Raw genomic sequence first — 18,504 nt, forward strand, 5'->3', positions numbered from 1 at the left:
TTTTGAAATAGTGCCTAGGGATCTTAGATCCAGTGGAGAGGCAGACAAGGCCTCAATTTAACGTCTTATCTGAAAGATACCGTCTCAGTAGTGAACTGGAGTGTTGACCTTGATTTTTGTATGCAAGTGCTGGAGTGGGATTTGATCCCATAATTGTTCTGACTCACAGGCAAGAGTGCTACCAACTGAGACATGGCTGACAAGGAAAAATTGCAAGCTATCAAAAAAATCACATACACTCAAAATATAGAGCAAGCAGCCTTCCTTTTAAACAAAACAACACATGTGACCATGTCTTTACTCAAGTGAAAAAAAATCTTCTAGATTCATTATTGCTTTTACAACAAAACATCTGCTTGGGGAAGATCACTTTGGTAGCAGAAGTTTCTTTGTGACAAACAGTTAATTCGGAGGAGGCTATTATTTTTATTAATGATTTCGATCAGCTCCTTGAATGATCATAAACTCTCTTACTAATTGCTTAACATTTCATGGTTGAACTTCTGCCCTTAATTTTAAACTTGTCATCAACCTATAGCAATCTTCCTGCTTGTTGACTTCAGTGACTAATCTGCATTTTCACTGTTCCCATGGACTAGAGGTCATGAAAATCATGACAGCATCAGTACAGAGCGCACACCAAGGACCTCATTGTCATGTGGATTATAATAGTACGAATCAGTCTCATTAAGAAAAATGGTTTATTGCAGCCTTCTTTCACTATTGCCATTAATTCTAATGAAAACCAAGCTCTAATTAGCCTCCTACGCTCCTTTAATCACCTTAATTTTATTCTATTTATCTAAAAAAGATTAACTCGTTTGTAGTAAAAACACATCATGCTTCAGCATAGAATACAACACCTGTACTGTTTTGAACTAAAATGGCTGAAGTGATGGGCAAAGGGAATCATTTTAAATGCAAAACTGTTCTACTGTCTTAAATGCAGCACTTTTGCAGTATATAATTTTGCATTTTCTTGACTAATAGCCACAGTCTACAAATTTCCTCACTTTTGTTCTGATTTTTGTGATCCGTTTCTCAATCTTGAAGAATTGTAGATTTTCACCTGCAAAATAAGGAAAGTGTGGTATTTAAATGTTGCTAATTTGGAAAGAGCACCATCCTCAGAAAAAACGTCTTGGAGCAATTTTTTCTCTGCTTCCCATGCTACATTGGAGACAAGCTAACCATGCCAAGATTATAACGAAAAAGAGCTTGGATTTAATATAGTTCCTTTAACATAATTAAACATCTCAAGGTGCTTTGTAGGGGGGGCTATAAGATAAAATTTGACATTGAGCCATATAAGGAGATACTAAAGCAGCTAAGTAAAAGCTTCGATAAAGAGGTAAGTTTCAAGAAGTGTCTTGAAGGAGGAGAGAAATTGAAGAGGTAATTAAAGAGGTTTAGAGTATTTCAGAGCCCAGGCAGTTGAAGACATGGCTGCCAATAGTGGAACAATTCAAATTGGCGATGCATCAAGAGGCCAGAATGACAGGAACGTGGACATCTTTAAGACTTGAAGGGCTGGAGGATTAAGCTACAAAGATAATAGGGTTAGGCTACAAAACTTAACTGTGGTACCCCTTACCCCTCAGCTGAGGTCAGCTAACTTAGCAGAGTCTGGGCACTGAATCGTGGAGGGATTTTAAAACAAGAATGAGAATCTTGAAATCGTGGCGTTGTCAGACTGGGAGCCAATGTAGGTCAGTGAGGGCATTAGGAGATTACAAAATGCAATGATGAAAGGACTTCAAAATGCAAATTATATTGTTTATGTATGAGTTCTCCCTGATATAAATGTCTCAGCGCTTCCAGCTCTTTTATTTCTCCACAACTGAAAAATGTCGCTTAAAAATTGTTTACACGTCCCTTTGGGCTTTGGGTTTTTTTTTTCAGGAATGTACAGGACACATAAATCAAGCCGGCTTTCAGTTTCTGTACACAGTGGAGGGCATTTTTCAAACTAAACCCAGCATGATGTATCAGTTTCATGTTCAACTCTGGCTCTCCGTTTTGAAGATGCTGAGCGAAGCTGGAGCACAGCTCCACAGGCAGCAGTTGCCTTCCCCTACAACATCTGAGAGTGATTCTAGTGAGCAGGCTATTTAACCATGGATACAAGATTGATTCCTCAAACCGCATGCATAGAATTTACTTCCGCTGAATGGAAACGATTAATGGAACCATGCCCTGTTTAGTCGCAGTCCTTCACTGAATAGGTCAAAATGCCACTGCAATACCCCTTAGCCCTCAGCTGAGGTCAGCTAACTTAGGAGAGTCTGGGCACTGAATCTTAGGGCTGAACCTTAGGGCAGAATTTTACCATCTATGGCTGTGGGCAGGAGTCCGACCCGGAATCCTGCCTTTGAGAGACGTCTAATAATAGGGCAATCGGCCAATTTATGGCCGCTATGAGGATTTTCAATCAACAGGATTTCTTCAACGATAAAAACAGAAAATGCTAGAAAAACTCAGCAGGTCTGACAGCATCTGTGAAGAGAGATACAGAGTTAATGCTTTGAGTCTATATGAGAGCTAAAGAGAATTAGAAATGTGATGAAATTTATATTGTTTAAGGGGGACTGGAGCAGGTGAAGCTGGATAGAAGGCTGGTAATAGGTGGGGGCTGAGAAGGGATTGACAAAGGTGTCATGGACAAAAAGGCAAAAGGAGTGTTAATGGTATTTGTAAGGGCTAAAGAAGGTGCTGATGGTGGCACAAAGGTAAGAAAGCAGAATGTGTTAATAGCAGAACAAGGGTCAGCATTCTGTGAAAGAACAACATGGAATAAGTAAGAGGTGGCCCTTTTGGAGGTGTGGTGGAGGGAGGGGCAGTGGTTCAGGAAAAAGGATAGAAAAAGGGATAAAAAGGGGGACAAAAAAGGGAGATAAAACAATGAATAAATGAATACAATGAAAAAAAGAAAAAAATAAGCAGACAAAAAATAAAAATACATTTTTAAAAAGGAATGAAGATAGAGGGGAGAGTTCATGGTCTGAAGTTGTTGAACTCAATGTTAAGTCCAGGAGTCCAGATGGTTTGCTCCAGCAACTCGCTCCTTGCTGGAGCAAACCATCGGGATGCTGAAAATGAGGTTCCGGCGCCTGGGCCGGTCTGGTGGAGCCCTGCAATACCGTCCACGGAGGGAGTCACACATCGTCGTCGTCTGCTGCACCCTTTACAACCTGGCACTGCAATGGGGAGAGGAGCTGGCTGAGGAGGAGATGGAGGAGATGCTTGTCTGCTTGAAGAGGGTGTTGATAGGGATGAGGGTGAGCAGGTCCTCAGCGGCGATACTGAAGGAAATGAGGACAATGAGGATGCTAAGAGTACACAGAGAGAATGATGGAACTCTGTGACACTTGCCCACGACATTCTGGCAGTGATGACAAGCACCATCGAGGCCAGGGAGTGTGAGGCCGGACCATCAATTTGGTCTGAAGGCTGCACAAAGAACAGAGAAGAGGCCCTGGACTTTGATACCTGCCTTTATCTTGTGCAGGAACCAAGGTTTCACACCTGAGTGACATAATCACTGCTCATCAGAACAAGGAGCTATAGGCAGGGAGACATTCTTGGGAGTTTATTTACATAGTGAACATTACGTGCAGGTGATTAACACTGTGTCCAGGTTGTGCAATTACATCTTCGTAACCTTCCTAACCCTGTTGCTATGTCTTGCTGCTCCCTGGACATCCACAGTGGAGTTGGAGGTAGCCTGCTGACTGCTATGCCCTGCCTGCGATGACCTTGAAGGGTGTCCTCTGGAGAGCCGATACCTGGAGGGCCCCGGCCTGCTTTCGGGTCCCTGCAGTATGGCAGCGGCACCCACCTCAGTCTGTGAAGTTGGAGCTGTTGAGGTCACACGAAGAGAGGATTCAGATGGACTGGACCCTCCCAAAGCTGCCTGAGTGGATTGCCCTGGGGTTTCGAGCTGCTGGTCCACCTCCTTATGGGTGCCGCAGGGCCTGGTTGACTCCTTGAGTAGAAGGGGAAGTTGGAGTGAGATCAAGCTGCCCCACACCCCTCTCACGTACACACCATTCATTCTCTAACAGGCACCTTCATTGTCCTCATCCCATCCATGAGACCACTCACCACCCACACATGCCAGGCATCCTTCTCATCTGGCCTGACAGGCATCCCCCTTACACTTTCCCCATCGGTATTCATGCAGGACAAGAGGGAGAGATCACAGACTGGTGAATCGTGAGTCATCCGAAGGACAATAATGTCCTATGTACATAAATGATGTATTATTTGAACATCCTAGAGAAGAGCACTGATTTATTTGCTGTGTATAATGGTTGACGGAGATGGATTCCATGGAAGATTTTATTTGAATGTAACATGGTTTGGAGGTTTGTGATTTCAAGAGATGAGGAACTTTCTGGTGATGATGGAGGGAGGAGGAGGAAACAGCTGGCAAGATATTTCGATGGACAGAGTTACTGGAATTTCTGGAGGATTAAAAACTCACTTGTTTCACGCCCATCCAAACGTTCCCTGACAGGGCCTTGTACATCTGGCTGTCTTGGATCCCCCTCCTCTTCCTCTATCTCCTCATCAGAGGAATGGATGGTCCCCCTTAGCTCTTCCTCTGATAGGGGATCCCCACTTGGGAGTGCCAGGTTGTGGAGAGCACAGAAAACAAACACCATCAGAGACACCCTCAAATGCATGTACTGGAGAGCTCCTTTAGATCTGTCAAGGCATTGGAACCTAACTTTGAGCAGACAAATGGTCTGCTCAGTGAGGGCCCCCATTGTGATGTGACTCTCATTATATTGGCGCTCAGAGTCAGTCCTGGGACCTCGAACTGGTATCAGGAGCCACTTCTTCAACAGGTACCCTTTGTCACCCAGCAGCCATTCTTCTAATGCATCAGGTCCAATAAATATCCCGGGCACCTGGAAGTTCCTGAGGGTATAGGAATCCTGGCTGCTTGCTGGGTACTTTGCACAGACCTACAGGAGGCACTGCTGGTGGTGCACGTTGATTGACAGAAACCCTTCCTGTGAATAAAGACACCTGGCTGGCCTTAATGGTGACATGAGTGCAGTCAGTTACACCTTGCACCCTTGGAAACCAGCCATGGCGGCAATACCTCTGGTTCTTTCCGCCTGACTATTGTGGTAAGTGGAGAAGGCAATGAATTGCCCTGCATATCTAAACATGGCACCCGTAAGCACTTTAATACAGTGGCGTGCTGCACGATGGGTGATACCTGTGCATCTTTGGGGCGCTCCCTAGTTACACTGCCCTAGAGCTCGGAAGTTTCGGCCCATTGTCTTTTATGTATGAAGTGAGGCTACACCTCGTGCATTTAAATTCCATTTTCTGATCTATGGGACAAGTATGGAAAATAATTGGCAGCCACTGCCTCCCAAAAATGGTGCTACAGGGAGGTAAGAAAAGAGAGAAAAATGAGCGAAGAGGTGGACTGACTGCACAAGAGAAGATAACAGATGCAGCTCAGCAGCAATTGCCATAGTTTTACCAAGATGAATGAGGATAGGGCATTGGAACTGTCAGGGAGCAGAGAAATCCCATTGTTGCTATGGCAATATGGACACGAAACAGAGTAGAACCTAGTTATCCAGGCTTCTTAACACAATTCTAGAATTTCAAATGGTCAAACATTTGATAATAACTGATGCTGTTTAGCACCTTTTAAATAATAATGTCTAATTATTAATGTCTACTCGAGGTTGAATGTCCATCACCAACCCAAATTTGCATGGATATAGGTTGCAAATATTTCAGAATTTCTACAAGATAAGCTACCAACATTCTCAGAAACCTGTTCATTAGTTTTTGATTGTATTATCATATTTAAGACACTGGCTACCCTATTACAGCAGTTATGCCTTTGAATATTGGGTTATTAGTGTCCCTTGAATGCACTGTTAAGTAATCCTCAAGGTCCTTTAGTGTCCTTTTGACAGATAATTCCCATTTAATTTTGGCACAGTTGACTTTAACCATATCTGACATGGCTGACTTGCAAACAAACTTTTAGGAGGGAATTTTCAGCTTTCCCACCAGGCAGAAATAAGCTGATAGCACAAAGCAAATGGTAAGTAATGACCTCACTGCCCTGTTCCCGCTGTTATTGCGGCCATGGGCAATGTTTCCCTGGGCCTACTGGGTGGTCAGTGCAAACCCCTGGATCAGGCGATAGGCTCAGTTTAATTGCTAACCCGTGCCCTATCATGGAAATGAGGAGAATTTTCTTTGCTCTCTCAGAGGGTCATGAGCCTTTGCAAATCTCTTCCCCAGAGAGTGGTGGAGGCAGGGTCATTGAATATCTTTAAAGTCGAGTTGGACAGATTCTTAATTGATAAGGCAGTCAAAGGGTCTCGGTGGGGGGGTGGCGGGGGGGGTAGATAGGAAAATGGAGTTGAAGCAACAATCAGACCCGCCATGGTCTTATTGAAAGGCAGAGAAGGCTCGAGGGGCCGAATGGCCTAGTCCTGCTCCTAATTCGTATGTTTGCACATCACACTTGTAGGACAATAGTGAGCATTTGTGTCCTAGAGGTGGGCGCTAACCACATTCTGACCAACTGCAGTGGGCAGATCCCTTCATAAACCCAACCTGGGCTATTGTTGCTTTGGTTCCCCTTCCATAGATCAGTAATTCCCCCACTCCTTCCACCTGGGATATGTCAATGCTTGGCTTGGGGGCTGACAGGGTCACCTGTTTTGATGGAGTATCAGAGGCAATGGGCCACTCGGAGTGCTTTCTGCTTGATGCAGTCTGGTGGCCCAGTGTAAATGTGATCCAGTTTTCCTGGTGGGCTGACCAGTCTACTAGGCTGCCCAGATTTTATCCTTGCTGGAGGTGGGGGTGGTTGAGGATGAGGCAGGGGTTGATGTGGAGAAGATAAAATCCCCTCCCCCATCCCATGAAATTTTCATTCTTTTTGAGTCACTCCATGGTTTCACCCATCTCCATCTCTGTAATCTCCTCCAGCCCTACAACCCTCCGAGATATTTACACTCATCTAATTCTGGCCTCTTGTGCATACCCATGTTAAACACTCCACGATTGGTTGCTGCACCTTTAGTTGCCAAGGGCCCAAGCTCTAGAATTTCTTCCTTGAACCTCTTTTACCTTTCATAACTCACTTTACCTTGAAGACACCTCTTAAAACCTGCTTCATTAACAAAGCTTTTGACCCCTGCCTTAATATACCTTATTTGTGTTGGTGTCTGATTTTGCTTTATAGTGCCCCTGTGAAGCAGTTTGGGAAGTTTTATTATATTAAAGATGCTATATAAATACACTATAACTGCTGATGCCAATCGGCCTGGTGCCAGGAAGAGTTGGTCATCCACCAGCACACATGTGGACTCTCCCACGACTGAAGCCATATAAATGTAAGTTGTTGTTGTTGCGGTGGCTGTATTATCTGAAGCTTATTTCTGAATGATTGGTTTATTAGCGACAGCCACCTAATGTGTTAGTTCGCCTGGCAAACCGGACAGTTAATTTTAGCCCTCAGTGACAGGTAAATCAGAAGGGGTGCAAAATGCACAATCCAACCAGCAGTTTCCTGCTGAGCTCACTGGGGTAAAATTAGCCCCATTGTCTGATATCAAGAAGGTTCTCCTGTACCGCCACAAAGCTGTGTGTCGTGTTCGTTACTATGCGTACTTTCATATTGTTAACTGAACACCAGGTGATTCCCTGATGTGTGAGCGCATTGCTGCAGTTACCCTCCCCTTGTCATGTTTTGTTTTTCCTTGGTGGGTTTATTCTAGAGTCTGAAGCAGGAACAGCTAGTTATGATCCACCAATGTCCGTGTTTATTCAGCTCTAACATCATTGTTAGTTGGCGGGGTTTTTTGCGACGTTTTAGTATTTCTAGGATTTTGAGATGCAAACCCATTGAGACTTTTAAGCAGAGATCACAATCAGCATTGAACATTTGTGGGATTATTGCTACAAGATAAAATGATTAGATTTGACACATTCTGTCAGACTATTGTATTTCCGTGACCTTGAACATTGATCTTTTCGTCTCACTTTTGGCAAACTCGAATAAATAAAGAAAATAAAACTTTTGGATTGCTTGATGAACACTTTGCCAAAGCCTTGACAAAATGATGCCAGTGATGCCTGACAGTTTGAGGGTGGTTCCTGATTTAAAGCTGTGTTGCATAATTTGTTTTTATATGCTATGCAGCCAGTCAGAGATTTTGGCAACAAGAGCACGTCTCACAAAACTGATTCCTGACTGTACATATTCCCTGCCTCTTGAGGGATCATCAAACAAAGCTCCAGAATATTTGACTGCCCACATGCTTATTGATCCTGGGTCTACTGCGTCACATCATGCAGAAAGTGTGTTACTGTTACTTGCAACTGTGCTTGTCTTTCAAATCACAGCATTGCCTGACCCTGCTCAACAAGCTACTAACAGGAACATCACAGCATGTTGAGGCTACAGAACATTCTCAGAGAAAAAGCAGCAATCACCAGGTCCCATGTGGGCCAGCATCATTACTCAACTGGACACAAAACAGGAGCTGATCATGAAAGGTCATGACCTTTGTGGCTTAGTAGGACATACGCTAAAAATTAAATCCCCCAATGATAGAGCGCTGAAATTTTAGTTAAACATATGTGAGCCAGATCTTGAACGGACAGATCTTTTTCATTCCCAGTGTCATTTACCATCTCTCCACCAAGCTTCAGCAGTCAGCAAAGTGGGTAAACTATCTCTCAGTGTCAGTCTAATTTTTCTAGACACTTGTTTCCAGCATGAGGTGCAACAAATTATACCTGCAGAGATGAACTTGCTTCGGTATTCCTACTTAGGGGGAGGATTCTGGTCTTGGCTTGTAGAACAATTCTTCCCAGCCTGCAGATAAAAAGAATGAATAATATGTCCAGAAAAACATTGTACAAACAACAATACTGCTTTTTTTTTGCATACATTTTATATGGCATGAAAGATAACATGAGCACCTGTGAGATGTGCATCAGAGGAGAAACATATTGACCTATTATAAGAACATAAGAAATAGGAGACCATTGGTTCCTTCAGCTTTCTCCACCATCCAATAAGGTCATAGCTGATCTTCTACCTCAATTCTACATTGATGTCAAATTAAAATTAAAACACTCTGCTCTTAAATGCCAGCTTCTCTTTTACTTTGTAGTCCACATCCAATTTATTCAGTTTACATTTTCAAATAAAATACAAATCGACACCCTCAAAATCATCAGCTGACCACCACTCATTGGTGCATGAAGTGCAGAACCCCTGAATGCAACCGTCTTGACATTTTTGAGGACGGTTATGGATGTCCTTTTCAAATTAATATCAAGTCCTGGCCGATTGCGTTTCTGTATTGTGCCCTGGCTGAAGTAATTTATTTCATACCCCTGACTCCAGCAAGTTAAGGTGGAATCTAAACAAGCCATGCCAAACTTCTTCAGCCTGAATGCCATCAGCCAACTGTATCATCTACGGTCTTCCATTTTACCTTTCTGATTGGGACACATGTTCAATCATTCCCTATAGCTCTAATCTTTCAAGGCACCATCCTCGTAAATCCTTTTTGCACTTTCTCCAATGCTTCTATGGAAACCAGAAATGTGCACAACACTCTAAATGAGACCTGGCTAGGGCCCTGTACGAGTTTAACATAAATTTATTACTTTTGAATTCTGCACCCAAAAAATAAATCCCAATATTCTGTAAGCATTTTAATTGCTTTCCTAACATGCAATGCTGCTTTTAATTGTTTGCTTACATGACATCATGGTTGACTGCCACTTGATGCAAGGATGACTTCTACTTGGGGGTCATGAGTTGTTTCCGTTGACTCTTAATGTGACTAAACGGGCTGATTCTCGGCCCACAGATCTTTGAGCACAATGTCCCTCAGGGGAGTGGGATCCGGAGTACAAGATTTGCTTCCTTTTCTTTCCTTCACTGCTGCCACTTTGCCTCATCATTAATACATAAAAGCATAGCCAGTATCTGAGAAAATGGGATTGAAGATCAAAACAATCCAGGGCTACATGTTTAAGATTTCTTAATTTCGAAGATGTTGGCGATGTTTACATTTTTTTCTAGAAAAATAAATGACCTCACATTTATCCATGCGTAGTAATCATAGTTTCGGGAAATGTTGGACTGTAGCTTTAAGAATAATCCTGCTCAGTGTTGTAAGATCACATGATCTGTGTAAACCAATGAGTTGGCGGTGCGGGAACCTCTACAGAGAAGAGTTCTTCTTTAGTTATGGAGTTTGATGCACACATGTAGTTGCTGCTGCTGCCTTGTAAATAAAGCCAAATGTTTCCACTAAGTAAAGTTGGCTGAAGATCAACTCTATAACACTATGTTAATCTGTCAATTAACTGCCCAGTTTGCAAGTTTACCAATGGCTTCTTGTATTAATTTGTATTTTTGGTGGTGTGTCACGCTGCGCGGGGGGAGGTGGTGTATGGGGATTGGGCCTTGGGCGGGGTGGGGGGTGGGTGGAGGGGTGCTGTTGGGCTTGGTGGGATGAGGGATCGGGCTTTATAGGGGTGGGGGATTGGGCCTCATAGGGAAGGGGTCGGGCCTCGGAGGGAACTGCCAGGCAATGAAGGAGCAGCGATCAGGCCTCGGAGGATGGGTGGGCAGTCAGGCCCGGGGGAGGTAAGGGATTGGGCCCCAGGAGGGAAGGGGGTGGGAGATCAGGCCTGAGGGGGGTAGGAGGTCAGGCCTTGGGGGTTGGGGAAAATCGGGCCTCAGGGTGGGTTGGGATGGAGCCTCGGCGGGGGTGTGGGGGGGTCGGGCTTTGGGGGAGGGGTGCTGATCAGGCCTCGGGGAATCAGATGGGGAATATGACCCCGGAGGTGGGGGTTGGAGTGGGGGATCCAGCCTCAGGGATTAGGGGGTCAGGCCTCGGGGGGATGTCAGGTCTTGCGTGTGGTGTCGGGGCTGGTAGGATCTTGGGAGGGTGGGGCGATTGTTGGGCCTCGGGGGTGGCAAGCTAGGCCTTGGGGGTTGGAGGGTCGGGCCTCAGTGGGGGTTGCGGCCTCAGATTGGAGGGGTGGGCAGGTTGAGGGGTATTGATAGAATGTCACACATAGACGATGTGGGGGAAAGGATGGGTCCAGCTGCTCCAAGCTTTTCTATCAGGACCTTCAAGTACTGGTGGAAGAGGTCCAGAGGAGGAGATTAGTCCTGTACTCGACTGGCCAGCATAATCTACCTGCAACTATGGCCTGGATTCAAATTGCAGCTGTGGTGAGCTCTGCAGGAGGCCATCAGCACTCAGTGCCAGAAAAGGCTCACTGACCTGCTATGTTCGAGCAAGATGACTAGCTTGGTCTGTCCTCACAGAGGTCCAAGGCAAGGTTCATATCTGCATGCTGCAGTGAAGGTACAAGGCAGATAACACATACCTGTGCTTCGGCATTGAGGCCTGTATGTGTACGCAGCTCATGTAGTGCACACAGAAGACATGTGAATGAGCACTGATACACAGACGTAATGAATATCAATGTCCCTCCATGCGTCAGCAGCTGTGGTGGCCCCTCGGAATCGAGGATGACTCCGTTAGGCTTGGTGAGACACCAGATGACTGAGGAACCCAACTCTGGATCTACATGTTCTTCCGCTGTGGGAGCACGTTGTTGCGCAGGGGAGTGGAAATCGGATGCCCCGGTTTGGCTTCCTTTTCCTTTCTCTAGCGCTGCAATTCCACCTCGCTGTCGAGCCGCTGAGCCTCCAAGTAGCTTGTGTCTTGATGGATCAGGTGGTGCCATGCCGAGCGATTGGCAGTTTTCTCCTCCCGGTCAGGGGTGCTCCATGCCCCGTTTATATCGGGCTAACATTAATTCATGTCATTGTTGCAGGCCAAAAGTGTGGAGAACACCAAGGAGATAGCCTGTACTGGGGGTGGGTCACCCTTCCTGAGGCACATACGTTCTGCTGAACAAATGGCCATGGAGGTTACCAGGGTGCCTGAATAGCTGTCTGTTGGTGATGGTGAATCGCTAGTAGCAGGTTATAAGTTGGTGTTGAAATAATCTTGGCACATTGTGGCAATGGTGGAGGTCGTGCTGTCACTTCAATGAGCACATGGGTGTTAGCATAGGTGCAAGGATGAGGTTGGATTATATGGGCAGCACGAGCACAGTTAAACACAATGGTGTGCATCAGAGCATGCCTTTATTGAGAGAAGGGATGTGTCTAATAACTCCTTTTGTGTTTCACACAGGACCCAGCTCTGCTCCCTCAGCCCTCAGGCCAGATCACCCCTCAAAAGGATGAAGAGATGTCTGAGGAGGCAGCGTCCACATCATACTAGCCCACACTCCACCAACTCAGATACCAGCACATTGGAGGGATGTAGCATGTGTGTAAAGTCAGTGGCACAGGGTGAAAGTCACACCACCAGAAGGAGTGAAGGAGGTGTCAGAGTCAGAGACATCTGTGCACAGACCCCTTTGAAGCGAGGGAGAAAGTCACGGTTATGCTGCAGTGGGCAGGTATGTGGAGACTTGGGAGTCACCTTTGGGAGCAGTGTTTAGATAATCAGCAATAGATGCCTGGACATCTGTTGGAGTTCCAAGGCCGCTGGAGCTCTTAGGCTATAAGTGGAGGAGTCCATCACCATCAGAAGCTCCAGATTGTCCCTAGGGCCCACCCACATGAGCTCTGACCATGAGAAATTGGCCAATTTCATGGGGAGACACACACAGCAACACACAGAGCGGATGCCAGAGCAACGTCTCGGCAAGGAAATGGTACAAGCCTCCCTCAGGAGCCTGGGTCAGTCCACTCAGGGTATGGCGACTGACATCCACAGAATACATGAGGGGCAGCATACACTTAAAAGGATGCCCACTACTTGGGCTGCATTTGCATTCCAGGTGTTGCAGGATGTGCTTTGTGTGGCAAGCAGAGGCCTATGGAAGTCAGGAATTTTGCAAGTGGCGCTTACATCATAAACAGGTCCATTGGCTGAAATGGATGATTCACGAGTTCTTTCAAAGAGCTGTTGTTGGACTGTTGCGGGCTCCTCATGTGTGGGATGCCGTATCTGAATGTATGCTACAACATATAATCCTATCAGTATGTGTGGGTTTGAAGTCTGATATTGTGTCACTCTCAGCATTATGAGCATGGTTAGATTATGGACAAGTTGGCAGCATAGGCTCCTCATTGACAGTCACTAGTACTCATGTAGGGGGTCAGGTTGTGAATAATTTATTACCATGTGTGGTTGCAATATGATGAGGCCCATGGTTATGATGGTGAGGGTTTCAACCACATGAATGTGACTGAGTCCAACTCACTGATGTTGATTCCCTCCCTTGCGAGGGATGGACAGTCTCCTGAGTACCTGTGGAGTCAATGTACAGGGTATTTTAGGTGGAAGCATGTTTCCAGGGCCTGGCTGATGACATTTGGGAAATGGGGGGACCTAATGAGAATCTATTTTGCAGTAGAACCCATCCAGCAGTGATCCCGTCCTGCACAGTCAGACCTGGATACATGACCACGCCTCCCAGCTACACAGTCAGACCTGGGTACATGACCACGCCTCCCAGCTGCACAGTCAGACCTGGATACATGACCACGCCTCCCAGCTGCACAGTCAGACCTGGATACATGACCACGCCTCCCAGCTGCACAGTCAGACCTGGATACATGACCACGCCTCCCAGCTGCTCTGCCATTGGTGGCCTCCTCATCCTCACCATTTCTGAATCTCTGGAATGGACAGGGCTTCCTCCTCTGCCTCATCTCCCTCCTCCTCAGAGGTTGAAGCTCTGCCCATGGCCTCATTTTCATCGATTTGTAGGCCCCTCTGCAACACAATGTTGTGCAGCATGCAGCACAGCACTACTATTCTTGATAAGCTTGCTGGGGAATATTGCAGAGCTCCACTTGAGCAACCAAGGCATCGGCAGCACATCTCTGAAATGCCAATTGCCTGCTCGATGGTACTCCTGGTGATGACATAACTGCGGTTGTAGTTGCACTCAGCCACCATTTGTGGGTCATTAGCCAAGTTCTTAATGGGTATCCCTTGTCCCCTAGAAGCCATCCACTGACCTGTGCTGGTGGCCAAAATAACTGAGGGAGTTTGGAACTCCTGAGTATGAATGAGTTTGTGGCAAGTGCCAGGGAACCTGAAGAAACATGGAGGAAGACCTTGTTGTGGTCATAAATCACCTGTACATTGATTGAGTGGAAGGACTTCCAGTTGACAGAGGTGTCTGCATGTTGAGTTGGGGCTTTTTGGAGATTTAATGGTAACATGGGGGCAATCAATAGCACCATGTACCTGAGGAAAGCCTGCTGATTGGGAAAAGGCCATGCCTCTCTGCATCTGAGACACCAAATGTATATGGAGATTAACGTGATTCCCCCTACATGAGCAAACTGGGCACGAGTTAAAGCCTTAATGCAGCTGTGTGCTGCTGACTGGGGTATACCACACAGGTCTCCTGGTGATCCCTGAGAAGATCCTGAGGCATAAAAGTTGAGAGCGATGGTTACCTTCACCGTGGACCGTGTGAAATATGTCTGTCACCACCTCACATCTTAGCCTCAGTCGTCTGCAGCACTGGTTCTCCATCATATTGAGGTAGAATGTTCTAGGTTTGTACGCCCTTCCCACAGGGTAGTATCCGGCTACCCATGAAATAGCCTCTTCCTCCTGACCTGTTACCCTCCCCGTGGCAACTGGCTTCTACATTGCGAGGCTGCCGTGGCCATCCTCCACCTTCCTTTGCACAAAGTGCTGTGTGCCTTCCTCCAGCACAAAGTTCTTCCCTGGCACCTGGATGCACAGGCCAGTAGAGGCAAAAACAACTGCCCTGCGAGATCAGAAGCCCCACCCTCCTACCCTCCTGGGTTCAGGGAAAAGAGTTGGAATTGATTTTGTACCACTTCTTGGGGCTGTGAATAAAAGTTTTATTGAATAAGAAGTTATTCAGTGAAGAAAAATCTCATCCCACAGGGGTACCTTACCTCTCCAAAGGAGTATCCTGGCTACCCAATCAAATTCACCAAGTTCAGACCTGGTCCTACCGGGTCTACCCTGCTCACATCTGCCTCTGTGAATCACGGATGTGTGAAACATGCCCTAACACCTTTTCCATCTCCTCGAAAATCAAAATTGTCCTGTTCAGGGATAGACTGATGATTTTTCAGCCACTTTTGCCATTTTCCCCATGACAGAGAGACTCCCTGCAAATCCAGACCCTGTTTTAGGAATATAACTTTTAGATTGGGGGATAAAGTGTTAAAAGTGGAATAAATGGAAAGGAAAACTGGATTTGAGAAATTGGTGATCACATCTAAGATCATAATTACCTGGAAAAACTCAGCAGGTCTGGCAGCATCGGCGGAGAAGAAAAGAGTTGACGTTTCGAGTCGTCATGACCCTTCGACAGAACTTGAGTTCGAGTCCAAGAAAAAGTTGAAATATACAACTTCTCTCTCTCTCTCTCTCTCACCCCCCAGCCCCCCCCCCCCCCCCCAACACCTTAAACCAGCTTATATTTCAACTCTTTCTTGGACTCGAACTCAAGTTCTGTCGAAGGGTCATGACGACTCGAAACGTCAACTCTTTTCTTCTCCGCCGATGCTGCCAGACCTGCTGAGTTTTTCCAGGTAATTCTGTTTTTGTTTTGGATTTCCAGCATCCGCAGTTTTTTTGTTTTTTACATCTAAGATCATTACCATTCAAAAGATAGTCCATGTTTAAATAGAATGGTCAGAGTTGGAACTGTGAAAATAACAAACTAATGGGCTTTTTTTTCCCCTGAGTTTCTTAGTAGAGACAAGGGGCGGAATTTTGCAGCAGCAAGATTTCATGTTCCTGCCGAAGTCAGTGGGGTTTGGAATAGCTCGCTGCATTTTACAGCCCCCAGACCCATCATGACAGGTCCATAAAATTCCGGCCAAGATTTCTACATCATCCTAGGGGATGCCATATCAAAGAAAGCTTTAAAAGCGGAGGGTATGTAAGGAGAGATCCTAAATATCCATATACTTTTCAGATCAAGGGCCTGGCTTAAAATTGAAGATAATTAATTTATATTTCTCTTGGGGACATCCCAAGTATGTCACATTTCTCTGGAGATAGGCCATTCGGGAGGTAGCCTTTTATTTCGGTTTAGCTGTGTGTTTTCTCACAGGCACTGGAAAATTTACTTCTGGAGCTGGAACGGCCAGGGAAACAGGCAGAGAGAGGGATTTTCAGGATTTTGACTCAGTGACAGTGAAGAAACAGCGATGTGGTTCCAAGTCAGGATGGTGAGGGACTCAGAGGCAAATTGCAGGTGGTGGTATTCCCATGCATGTACTGCCCTTTTCTATCCATGTGGTGGGGTTCATGGGTTTGGAAGGGGCTTTCACAACGTTGCTTGGAAACAGAAACATAGAATTAGGAGCAGGAGTCGGCCATTCGGCCCCTCAAGCCTGCTCTGCCATTCATTATGATCATGGCTGATCATCCCACTCAATAACCTGCTCCCGCTTTCTCCCCATATCCTTTGATCCCTTTCATCCCAAGAGCTATATCTAACTCCTTCTTGAAAACATACAATGTTTTGGCCTCAGCTACTTTCTGTGGTAGCAAATTCCACAGGTTCACTACTCTCTGGGTGAAGAAATTTCCAATGATCTCAGTCCTAAATAGTCTATCCCGTATCCTCAGACTGTGACCCCTGGTTCTGGACTCCCCCACCATCAGGAACATCCTTCCTGCATCTACCCTGTCTAGTCCTATTAGAATTTTATAGGTTTCCATGAGATCCACCCTCATTCTTCTGAACTCCAGCGAATATAATCCTAACCGACTCAATAAAAATCCCTCCTCATATGTCAGTCCCACCATCCCAGGAATCAGTCTGGTAAACCTTCGCTGCACTCCCTCTATAGCAAGAACATCCTTCCCCAGATATGGAGACCAAAACTGCACACAATATTCCAGGTGCAGTCTCACCAAGGCCCCGTATAATTGCAGTAAGACATCCCTGTTCCCGTACTCGAATGTTCTCGCTTTGAAGGCCAACATACCATTTGCTTTCTTTACCGCCTGCTGCACCTGCATGCTTACGTTCAGCGACTGGTATATGAGGACACCCAGGTCTCGTTGCACATTCCCTCTCTCAATTTATAGCCATTCAGATAATAAGCTGCCTTCCTGTTTGTGCTACCAACATGGATGACCTCACATTTATCGCATTATACTGCATCTGCCAAGCATTTGCCCACTCACTCAGCTTGTTCAAATCACACTGAAGCATCTCTGCATCCTCCTCACAGCTCACCCTCCCACCCAGCTTTGTGTCATCTGCAAATTTGGAAACATTACATTTAGTTCCTTTGCCTAAATCATTGCTATATATTGTGAACAGCTGGGGTTCCAGCACCGATCCCTGTGGTACCCCACTAGTCACTGCCTGCCATTCGGAAAAAGACCCGTTTATTCCTACTCTTTGTTTTCTGTCTGTCAACCAGTTTTCTATCCATCTCAATACACTACCCCCAATCCCATGCGCTTTGATTTTACACGCTAATCTCTTATGTGGGACTTTGTCGAAAGCCTTCTGAAAGTCCAAATAAACCACATCCACTGGCTCCCCCTCATCAACTCTACTCGTTACATCCTCGAAAAATTCCAGTAGATTTGTCAAGCATGATTTCCCTTTCAGAAATCCATGCTGACCCTGTCCAATTCTGCCACTGTTTTCCAAGTGCTCAGCTATTAAATCTTTTATTATTGACTCTAGAATTTTCCCCACTACCGAAGTCAGGCTGACTGGTCTAAAATTCCCTGTTTTCTCTTTACCTCCCTTTTTAAGGAGTAATGTTACATTAGCTACCCTCCAATCTGTAGGAACTGTTCCAGAATCTATAGAATCTTGGAAGATGCATCCATTATTTCTAGAGCCACTTCCTTAAGTATTCTGGGATGTAGATTATCAGGCCCTGGGGATTTACTAGCCTTCAATCTCATCAATTTCCCCAACACCATTTTCCTACTAATACTGATGTCTTTCAGTTACTCCCTCTCACTAAACCCTGTGTTCCCCAACATTTCTGGTGTGTTATTTGTGTCCTCCTTTGTGAAGACAGAACCAAAGTATGTATTTAGTTGGTCAGCCATTTCTTTGTTCCCCGTTATAAATTCCCGTTTCTGACTGAAAGGGACCTACATTTGTCTTCACCAATCTTTTTCTCTTCGCATACCTACAGAGACTTTTTCAGTCAGTTTTTATGTTCTCCACAAGTTTACTCTCGTACTCTATTTTCCCCTTCTTAATCAATCCCTTGGTCCTGCTTTGCTGAATTCTAAACTGCTCCCAATCCTCAGGTCTGTTGTTTTTTCTGGCCAATTTGTATGCCTCTTTCTTGGATCTAATACTATCTCTAATTTCCCTTGTAAGTCATGGTTTGGCCACCTTTCCTGTTTTACTTTTGCGCCAGACAGGAATAAACAATTGTTGCAGTTCACC

The 18,504-nt window shown here is 45.6% G+C and overlaps 1 protein-coding gene across 2 annotated transcripts in view; it reads right to left on the minus strand.

The window, feature by feature from the left end:
* Positions 1–265: 265 nt before the first annotated feature.
* luzp2 (leucine zipper protein 2) overlaps positions 266–18,504 on the minus strand; it is a 360,632-nt gene continuing 342,393 nt past the window's right edge. For both annotated transcript variants that reach the window (XM_041196750.1, XM_041196749.1), the window contains 2 exons: positions 8,800–8,878; positions 266–1,069 (listed from right to left, as the gene is read on the minus strand). In XM_041196750.1, the coding sequence (XP_041052684.1) occupies positions 8,828–8,878 (51 nt within the window). In that variant the 3' untranslated portion in view covers positions 266–1,069; positions 8,800–8,827. The remainder of the gene's footprint in view (positions 1,070–8,799; positions 8,879–18,504) is intronic.

The sequence above is a fragment of the Carcharodon carcharias genome, chromosome 10 (genome assembly GCF_017639515.1).
Source record: "Carcharodon carcharias isolate sCarCar2 chromosome 10, sCarCar2.pri, whole genome shotgun sequence".
Classification (NCBI taxonomy): Eukaryota; Metazoa; Chordata; class Chondrichthyes; order Lamniformes; family Lamnidae; genus Carcharodon; species Carcharodon carcharias.